At 36.6% G+C, this 11,325-nt stretch overlaps 1 protein-coding gene across 1 annotated transcript in view; it reads left to right on the forward strand.

Annotated features, from left to right (window-relative positions):
* Positions 1-3,613, forward strand: part of LOC145292157 (uncharacterized) — a 46,407-nt gene extending 42,794 nt beyond the window's left edge. Inside the window, exon 2 of the mRNA XM_080138302.1 lies at positions 584-3,613. Coding sequence (XP_079994428.1) covers positions 627-3,497 — 2,871 coding nt within the window. The 5' untranslated portion in view covers positions 584-626 and the 3' untranslated portion in view covers positions 3,498-3,613. The remainder of the gene's footprint in view (positions 1-583) is intronic.
* The last annotated feature ends 7,712 nt before the right edge of the window (positions 3,614-11,325 follow it).

An 11,325-nucleotide genomic window follows, 5' to 3' on the forward strand; every position in this document is an offset into this window, starting at 1 on the left:
GTACATTAATCTGGTCATACATATATAGTAAAACCGGGGTTGAAAAAAAAAACACAAATAAAAATTAAACAAAAACAAAAAGTGGTTCCCCTAACTCTAGCTTGTTTCTGCAGAAATTACTAATACTTCCCCCTTCCCCCGATTTTAAAAACCTTGATTCTTACTTTACCTATCAAGAATTAAACACAATTTTTAATTGTGTTTAATGGAGCTCAGGAAATGAATCAAGATTTGTTTTCACATTGAAATACACTAAATCTGGATTTAATTTATCATTTAACTTATTTTCATTTTCTGCAAAGAAATAGTGGTTGGGAGAAACTTAATTTTATTTGGTGCTTTCAGTAGTGCTCTGAAGGCCTAAGTTTTATGTTTTCTCCTGTATTAGAAAATGGCTTTCTCTTCTAAGAGAGTTGATGAAAAATCTTAACACTATCTAATATATCCTATTTAGTTTATCTTTTTTTATCCTGGGCAATGCTAGGTAGTTCTGTTAGTTTAATATATGATGAAAAACGGCTTTAAACTTTGTATTTTTGTATTATAATTGAACTATAAACATTTTTTTTTTTTTTTTTTCCAGAAAGCAGAAAAATCTTCAGAGTGTGACAAAAAAAACGCTTACCATGGATTCTAGCAGATCCCAAACTTTTGATGACCAGCTGTTTACACCTGTTCCCTCGCCATTAAAAGTAATTTCCCCAAAGAGTAGTCCTAAGACTGGAGACAAATCATCTCAAGATTCTCGAGGGATCAGCTCATCTGTTACCGTATTACGACCACGATCTCCAACAAAATGTAGCACAGGTGAGAGGGGCCTGATGGAATTTGTTGAACGTGGTATTAAAGATGGTTTTAATAGCGGAGTCCCTTGTCCGTGGGAAGACATCATCTGCGCCTTTTCGGCTACGTTCCTTTTCAGGTCTTTAAGCGGTTCTTTCATCCCAGATGTTGACATGCACATGTATTGGTGTAACTTTTGTCCGTTTAAAACAAAAGAAAAACGTGAAATGATCACTCATTCGATGAGTCATCGCTTCAAGTGTAATTACTGTGACGAGGAATGTTTTACGCGCTCTGATGTTGTGAAACATTCAATCCGAAAGCACCCAGAATACAAATTGACCCGGCATGCTTTGAAAGCGTGTATGCTGCTTAGGGACTTGCTTGAACAAGATGAGACCTCCATTATGTTTGGCGGCAAAAATATCGACTCTGATGACAAATCCGAGAACTTTCATCTTGATTACCCTCAACAGAGTAACAATTCTGACCATGGCAGCAGCAATAGTGGCGGAGAATTTCTTAATTTGACGTCAAACTTTCTCCGTAATCAGAATTCGCACACACCAATGAAGATCGCTGACACATATTCAATGTTTCCGTCATCAAAAAAGGATACAAATGATAATAGTAATGAAGAAGAAATGACAACTTTGCCGTTAGAAATTTCAAATATGAGGTCTCTTGTAAACATGACACCTTCGATGGCCGAATCAAATTCTAATGAAAGCAGTGTCAAATTCATCGATCTTACAAGTGCCGAAGGCCATAAACAGAACACCAGCACAAAACAAACTGCTTCAATCACAAATGTTCAATCTGATGTCGAATCATCAAGAAATGACGGCAATGCAATCCAGAATTTGATCAGTTCTACAGATGAAACGGATTTGCAGATTGTTGATGTTCAATCTGCAAACACCTTTAATGCAAGTGCTTTAACGACAAATTCTGCAGATGGAAATGATGTTCAGAGCTTCGACAACAGCATTCAACCACCCGTGTCTCAGCAGAATCCTGCTACAGAAACCCTTCAGCTTTTGGAAAGTTTAAATCCTGATAAGGCCTCTGAGAAGACAAAGGAAATGCCAGATGTGTCTGAGGAAACTATGGGGGAAAAAGAGTCTAGGGAAAGTTTGAGTGATAAGGAGTCCGAGGAAGCTGTGGGTGATAAAGAGTCTGGAGAAGCCCATAAACGAAAAATAGCCGAATTAAACCTGGACAGTAGTGAGTTGGAAGATGAAGATGACGATCCTGACTATCAACCAGAAAAAGCAACCAAAGCCGAGCGTATAGTCCGCAAAAAGAAGAAAAAAGAACGAAAGTTGTCTCACAAGGAATTGCCCGTTAAAAAGAAAAGCGTCTTGGAAGATAATTTTAACGTTGACGATCTACCAGTGGGTTTACCTTTCTTCCGGTGTGGATACTGTCAGTATCGTACGCTGAAAGAGAAAAGGGTTGAAGTGCATCAAAGTCAGAAGCATCCTTCAAAACCCTCTCGATATACACGACTGATTGTTAACAGTAATAGAGAAGTTTTACAAGATACCAACAAACATTCCAGCCAGAAAAGTAACGAAATAAAACCATCAACATCATCATCATCATCGTCCAGTCCTGCTCCAGCAAAAACCGATAGCCATGATAACGATGATGGCGAGAAGGAAGTTAAAGATAAATATGCGTGCATGTTCTGCACTTTCAAGTCCGCTAATGTGCAGATTATTCGCCAGCACATGTTTCGTCTTCATCCAAGTAAGAAATTTTGCTGCATTGACAATGTACTTAAGCAGCAGAGTAAAAACTTCTATACATTTTTCTGCTGCCGTCATAAATGTAACTTCCTCTCCATTGAACCACAAAAATATATTGAACATGTCGAGAAATGTACACCGTTGCCCAAAACAGAAATCGAAGACTCCAGCAAACCCACAGGTCTACAACAAACGGTGACCTTTGCGCAAAGTCTACAAGACGCTGATGGTAATCGAGGAACTAAAGAATTGTCAACTGCGCGAAATTATTCCTGCCATAGGTGTTCATTCTCTGCAGTCGGCAATGAGGCGATGAAAAAGCACATGCTTTCAGAACATCCAAAACTTCATATGATCGCCCTTGTCAAGAAACCTAATGCGGCCCTCGAGTTTTACTTGTTCTGTCCCGACGAAAACTGCAAATTTATCACGCAAGAAAAACACGAACTGGATACGCATACAAAGCAAAATCACACGACTAAATCTGCTCCATTCAATGATGAAGATTTTGACATCAAGCCGTTCGGAGACCAGACAGACGGCGAACCAATCGAAAAGAATACTATAACCTATATGCCAGCTTATGAATGCTTGTATTGTGAAACGTCATGCATATCAACTTCCCTTATGAACATGAAACGGCATGTTCAAGAGACGCATCCTCAGGAGGTGATCATTGTAAGAGATTGCGTGGCTTATAAACGAAAACGGCCATCACGAATCTATGTTTGTGATACCGAAGGCTGCATTTTTAATGACCTTGATTATAAAGAATACCTTACACATGTTGTTGCCCACAAAGGTGGAACAATATATGGATGTGCTAACTGTAATTGGGCTGGTCAGGAGAAGAAAGATTTTACCGACCATATGAAGAGACAGAAAGGCATTAAGCATTCCTTAGTGGAAACTGCAGTTGTTATGAACGATGATGGAACAATAGTTAAAACGATTCTTTGATTTCATTTACTATGTACTTGGTACTTAACATATTTATTTTTATATATATATATATATATATATATATATATATATATATATATATATATATATATGCGTAAGACAACTTTTATACTTGGGAGAAAAAATCAGAAGTCTGACAAGTGATTTAGTATAGTTGGAAGGAATTTCTCCAAATGTAGTACGACATGACAACTACCGAAATATACAATCAATAAGAAGTTAAATTCTGATTATTTTTTATTTGCTTTAAAAAGATTACTTGGTGTTTGTGTAGATTAGTGATCTTTTAATCTACCGCATTTCAAGTGAAAACATTGTGTGCTTATGTGTCATGTCGAAATAAGTATAAATTCCAAAAAATGATCCGGTAAAAAAATAATTACAAATAAAAATAGAATTTATTGAATTATCAAATGTTTTAATGTGAAAGAGTTGTGCAACGAATTCAGTATGACAAACTGATTATCTCTCCTGACTTAAATTTAAGGGTTTGCCATATCGAAGCAAACTTTAATTGGATGATATTTTTTTTTATTAAAAATATATCTAGCATATCTACTACTGGGGCATTTTTCTTAATTTATGGAATATATATTAATTTTGAGATGATACTTAAGTATGTAATGTTTTCACCTCAAATTACTCACCAATCTTCACAAGCACCAACTTTTTTTTTTTTTTTCCTTTTTTTTTCTTTTTTTTCTTTTTTTTCTTCTTTTTTCTTTTTTTTCCGTTTTTTTTTTTCTTTTTTTTCCGTTTTTTTTTTTCTTTTTTTTTCCTTTTTTTTCTTTTCTTTTTTTTCCTTTTTTCTTTCTTTTTTTCTTTTTTTTTTCTTTTACATCTTCTGTTCTGTGTGACATCAGTTTCAGTGTTGAAGAAAAATTTACATTCTGGATCATCTTCTGAAGAGAAAACGGTTTGAATCTGACTGATGCCAAGATCCATAGATTGGATCTGAATATGAAAATTGACACCTGTGAATATTTGAATATTACTCCAAATTGAACAGATTTTTTTTTGTTGTTTGTAATAAAAAAAAAAATAAATAAATAAAAACAACAAAAAGGGTCAAAATGTAATATTAAGAAAATGAAAACTTGGAAAATATTTTTAAAATATATTAAAAAAAATAAATAAAAAATAAAAATAATTGCATGCTTCCATTCATTAAAAATAGGATTTTTTTTCTCATGACATCCAATTTTTTGGTCTCTTTGCATTAGTTTCTCATAAATTGTGTACATTTAGTTGAACTTCAACTCCTTTTTTTTTCCATCAGTTGCTGTTTATATTATACTTGCATCTACTTAATCAAAAATGATTAAAGTTTTGTTTCCTTTTTTAAACATCACCTAATGATTCTCTTTCTTTTTGCTTAATCAATAAGTCATACTTTTTATCATTTCTATTTAGTGCTTGTCCAGAATTCCTTATATTAAAAATCAAAACTAAAGAAAAGTTTGTATGATGTTACCCGTAACAAAATGAAAATATCATATTCCAAAAATTGATCAAGTTTTATTTTTATAAAGCAAATCATTTTTAAGAGATTAATGCTAAATCGTAGGCATTACAGCAAAAATATTGCAAGTTTGAATTATCATTAAGTTATCTCCTTTCTTTCTTGAGATTTTATTTTCGAATGACCATGCAAGGCAGTCACTCCTCAGTTACTCATGAAATTTGATTTTCTTTAGAGAAAAAAAAAAAACACTTGATCAATTTACATAGTTCTTGGAATGATATTTTCATTTCATCACGGGTACATCAGATTTTCATTATTTTTGTCTTTTTAATATGAGGGAATTCTAGTCAAGAATTTTTTTTCTTTTCTTCTTTTTTTAATGGATATATGAATGGAAACCATCTACTCTTTTTGTACTGGAGAGGTAGTCATTGTAGATTTGGTTACCACTCCAGTTTTGTCTTTGTGTTCGAACAGAGGAGGCTGTAAAGTTTACCAGAGTTCCCAACAGCTGAGGCACATTCTATGTATTCTGAGCAAACAGAAAGGCTAGTTTCACAGTGTAGTTGTCTGAAGTTGTCAGATTCGTTGCAACTTGAGCTTGGTTTGCTTTCTCACAAATTTCAATTGTTTGGTCTAAAATCGAATCTTCGACATCATGAATCAGATGTTATGTTTGATTCTTTTCCCAAACACATCTGAGGTAGCATCTTCAGATTAACATATTTTGAGATCATTGAATCGATTGAATAGTTCTATGCAAAATGCATTGGTTTACATTAAGATTTTAGTTCGAAAATGTACCTGGAAACTTAGCGTTTGAATTAATTACCTTAAGATGTAGTTTTGCTCGTCCCAATATATGATCAAAATCAAATTCACTACTAATGTCTGTGACCCAGGAACGCTTGACAACCAGTGGCTTTTAACCAGTAAGTAGATGTCACCATAGATGTTAAAAACTTGCACTGCATATGGTCGTTTGGTTTGCTGCAGCAAATTTGACAAATCTTCCATCATTAGCACGTTGGTCTCCAATCGCAACTCGTCCGACAATATTACTGTTACTGATGTTGCCTGTGAGAGTATTCCAATCACCTCCAATTAATTATTGGAGATGATTGGGATACTCTCACAGGCAACATCAGTAACAGTAATATTGTCTTGCGATTGGAGACCAACGTGAAGTTACTCTGTCAACAGTAAACTGCAAGTTGTAGAAACAGTCTTTCTCTGGATTGTCAGTGTTATGCATGGGAGCTGACATTGAGAACCAAACCATTTTTTTTTTTTTTTTTTTAAGTGGATACAGGCCTGACGAGGGAGATAGTTCACAGGCAAGGAGTGATGCTTTGGCACAATCATAAAAAGCAGAGCAACTCGAAGACCTGTCAGATCACTGGTAAAAGTGAAATGAAGTGTCATATTAAGGGACTTTGATTTTAAAACAGCTTGTATCTGACTTCTGAGAGATCATCTATGTCAATGTACCTGAAGAGGGCATACACTGTTAGTGCTTGAGTTTCAGTAAGGGGGGTGGGGGGATATTTCCTTTATATCTTACTAGCGGTGGGGGGGGTACCCAGCTGTGGAGAGGTGGTGTAGTAAGGATGTTGAGCAAGGGCCAGGCGTAAAAAAAAAATAATGGAAATATAACAGTGTTACAATATTCTTTACTAATAATGGGGTATGATCTCGTACAGTCGGGAGATTCTATTTATAAACGATGCTGTTAGTAACTGACGAATCAAATTAATTCACATCCTGCTACCAACCAATCAGAAACCAGAATTACTCCATAAATCCAACTCTTCTTGAACTACATCAATGATCTCCCAAAACATACTAAAATCATTCGTTAACATCTATGCTGATGATACGACCATCTACAGCAACACATCAAAGGCTGTAAATGGCAACAATCTCTGATTCTCTCTCCTCAGATCTTGAGCGCGTGGTTCAGTGGGGGAAGAGGTGGCTGGTTGCCTTTAATGCATCTAATGCTCTGATCCCCATCTGGCATTGATTGAAATGAATGGCTCTCGTCTAGGGGAGGCCCCATGTTTTGATTAGCTTCTGGGTTTGACCTTTACTCCTGATCTGAAATGGAACACGTACATCAAGTCTGTGGCCAAGGTTGCTGGAAAAATGGTGGGATCCTTCTAGCGCTCCAGAAGATATCTCACTAATGATACCATTCTCTATCTGTATAAAAGCCAAGGATGGAGTACTGCTGCCACGTCTGGGCAGGAGCTGCTAAAAACAGTCTATCCTGCCTTGACAGAGTACAAAATAGACTTCGTGGCTTGGTGGGGGATGCCCTTTTCTCTTCCCTACAACCTCTTTGCGAGCCTGTTTTTGTTTTATCGTTATTTCCATGGCAAGTGCTCGCCTGAGCTCCATTCTCTGGTCCCCCCCCCCCCCGCGCACCAATCTTTCACGAAAAACACCCGACTAGCTGAAACCACTGTCAATAATTTTCCCCACTCTTTATCCGTGTCTAAATCAAAACGTAGATTCCATGGACAAAGCTTCTTTCTCAGAAGTGCACGGCTGTGGAACTCTGCCGCTTACCTGTTCCCCCCCCCTCCCCGAATTCAACTTGAATGTCTTCAAGTCCAACACAAACAAATTCCTGATGAACCGCCCCCTTAAGTAATAAATTCCCAATACTAACTATTACTACGATACTATCCCACTGATTAGTGTACACACAATAACCCTTATCCCCAAGTGTCTCCTGGGCCTTGTTAAGTGGTGACCCCCATGTAAAAAAAAAAAAAATACCATAGGCAGTTGTTTGGTGAACTTAATCATGTGACACACGAGATATTTGAAAACTGAAATAAACTTCAATTGCTGATCCCCATCTGGCATCAGGTGAAATGGGTGGCTCTCGTCTTGGGGAGGTTCCATGTTTTGACAAGCTTTTCGGTTTGACCTTTACTCCTGATCTGAAATGGAACACGTACATCAGGTCTGTTGCCAAGGATGCTGGAAAAATGGTGGGATCCTTCTACTGCTCCAGAAGATATCTCACTACTGATGCAATTCTCTATTTGTATAAAAGCCAAGTACGTCCAAGGATGGAGTACTGCTGCCACATCTGGGCAGGAGCTGCTAAAAACAGCCTATCCTGTCTTGACAGAGTACAAAATAGACTTTGTAGCTTAGTGGAGGATGTCCTTTTCTCTTCCCTGCAACCTCTCTCCCACAGAAGAGACGTTGCGAGTCTGTCTTTGTTTTATCATTATTTCCATGGTAAGTGCTCGTCTGAGCTCCAATTTCTGGTCCACCATCGCCAATCTTTCATGAGAAACACCCGTCTGACTGAAACTACTGTCAATTTTCCCCACTCTTTATCTGTGCCTAAATCCAAACGTAGATTCCATGAGCAGAGCTTCTTTCTCAGAAGTGCACGACTGTGGAACTCTCTTCTGTTTGCCTGTTTCACACTTGACTACAACTTGGATGTCTTCAAGTCCAACATAAACAAATTCCTGACAAACCGCGCCCTTAAGTAAGACACTCTATCAAATCTCTAATACTAATGATTACTACAATTCTATTTCATTGATTACTGTACACTCAATAACCCTTATCCCTGAGTGGCCTCCGGGCCTTGATAAGTGGTGACCTCCATGTGAAAAAAAAAAAAAACCTTTCTGTAACAATTTTGCGTATGTTTTTTTTCATGTCAACACAGGAAGAATGTTTTGCTCTATGGATTCCAACTCGAGAACTGTCTACTGCAAACCAGTTACCTCCAACAACAAACCATCGGAAACTGTTCTGAAACTAAACATGGCTTACACTTCTAGAGCCTACGGGTCCAGCGTGCGTCTTTATTCTGATGGATCCCAATCAAAATTCGAATTGTGGCAAATGAAATTTTTAAGGTATCTATGAATTCAAAAGCTACACAAATACTTCAAACACAACCTGAAAACAGAAACGACCCGAACTTCATTGAAAAGAACGCAACTGTCTTTGCGGAATTAATACAGTGCTTAGATGACCGAAGTCTATCACTGGTAATGAGAGAAGCCCTGGACGATGGCTGCAAAGCATTAAACATATTGAGAAAGCATTATTTATTGAAAGGAAAACCCAAAATTATTTCTTTATATACTGAACTGACCTCTCTGATGAATGGAAACCGAAACCATTACTGATTATATTATAAGAGCTGAAACGACTGCAAATTCTTTAAAAATGTCTGAAGTTATAAGCGATAGTTTGTTAATTTCCATGGTCCTTAAGGGATTAAGGAGTGATTTCAAGCCATTTACCACCGTGATAACCCAGAAAGAAAAACCCATCTTTTAGCCAATTCAAGATAGCACTCAGAAGTTACGAGGAAACTGAAAAAATGATCACAGAAAAAAAACGAATCTACAAATATAATGAAATTTAAAAATACACACATAAAAGCACCCAAATTAAATTATACCAATGTTGGGAATAAAAACCGCAACTCTGCCAAAAACAATTTTTCTCCTAAGAAAAGTACAAAAAATTATTTTCTATAACTGTGGACGACCTAATCACGAGTTTCCAATGTAGGTACAGGACTCTAAATGGCAACTCCATTAAAAATGTGGAGAGCTCCGTTAGCGAACATACATTTTTATTTTCATGTACGCTTAACGGTTCAACAAACAATAATTTTCTTGTTGATTGTGATGCAACGGCACACATGATTACGAAGGAATCTGATTTTATCAATGAAAACGCTCTTTTAATCCCAAAATTTAAATAAAATATATTTTCTGTACAAGCTGCCATTAAACAAGGTACAAATATAAATTTTAGCCCCAATAAATCAAAAAATTCGACATTAAAGAAAATGGAAGACTATATTATTTAAATAGCGTAGTCCTATCGAAAACCGCCTGCCATGATCTACAGACATGGCATAAAATTCTTGGACACTGCAATATTCCAGATATCAAAAAGTTGCCGACTGTAGTTGATGGAATGAAAATACAAACATCAAAGAACTTCAACTGCAACATCTGTATGCAGGGAAACTATCAAAACAAGATACCAGACAAGAAGGCCAAGAAAATCCTATCAATGGTGCATTATGACTTGAACGGTCCTGTGGAACCGATGGCCAGAGAACATTATAGATATGTGTTGAATTTCGCAGATGACCATTCCGGTTTAATAATGGTGTACTTTTTAAAGAACAAATCTGATACTCTGCTTGCAACTAAAATATATTTAGCTGACATGGCTCCCTACGGTGAAGTAAAGTGTATTTGCTCTGACAACGGTACGGAATTCACTAATAAAGACTTTGAACTTTTAATAATTAACCATCATACCAAGCATGAAAAACCAGCTCCTAGATCACCACACCAAAATGGGACTGCAGAACAAGCATGGCGGACACTTTTTGAAATGGCAAGATGTCTAATTGAATCTATTTATAAATGATGCTGCTAGGAACTGACGAATCGAATTAATTCACGTCCTACCAACTAATCAGAAACCAGAATTACTCCATAAATATTAACCCTTTCTGTAGCAATTTCGCATATGTTTTTTTTTCATCTCAACACGGGAAGAATCTTTTGCTCTGTGGATTCCAACTCAAGAATTGTCTACTGCAAACCAGTCAACTCCCAGGACTTGTGTAGAACAACGTACCATCGGAAACTGTTCTGTCTACTGCAAACCAGTCACCTCTCAGGACAACGAACTATCTGAAACTAGACACGGGATAAAACTAACAGAAAAAATCACATAAGTAACCCTGTTTAAGTATTAAAATTTTATTTTTTTTAATCTGGGCGGGGGGAACAGTCTGTTACATGGGCATGAACGTGATGGAAAAATAAAAGAAGGGAAAATACAGAAGAAGCGAACGAAGAAAAATGGCACAAATAACCCTATTTAAACTTTTTTTAAAAAACACCATCAAAAAAAAGTTACGTGAAGCTTATGATGCGGCCTCGATAACCACTGCTCCACAATGAAATCAACGAAGTAACGTCTCTTTTCCTATTTAAACCAATTCAAGAAAGAACGTCATTCACACATGTGTGCTTGTCTAAATCGTCATGAAGGAATGTTTTTTTTTTGCTACCCTCCCTCATCGCAAACGTTCATTTCTATAGGAAATAATTGACCCTTTTTTTTTCTAATTCTCACGTATTATTTGACGAAGACATTGCTCTTTTAGATGGTACCAGTCTGGACCCGGTTCTATGCTGCTGAGAAAAGTTTTAGACAATCGAAAAGAGGGAATGACTTTCGAAAATATTGGAGAAAAAAGCGACTCCTTCCTTGTAGAAAAGTGCCCAGTTGAGAGTGAAGGAATTAATGTTTTTGGCCAATTTTTTTATATTT

Source organism: Euprymna scolopes, chromosome 2 (genome assembly GCF_053919585.1).
Source record: "Euprymna scolopes isolate OS-2025 chromosome 2, ASM5391958v1, whole genome shotgun sequence".
NCBI classification, from domain to species: Eukaryota; Metazoa; Mollusca; class Cephalopoda; order Sepiida; family Sepiolidae; genus Euprymna; species Euprymna scolopes.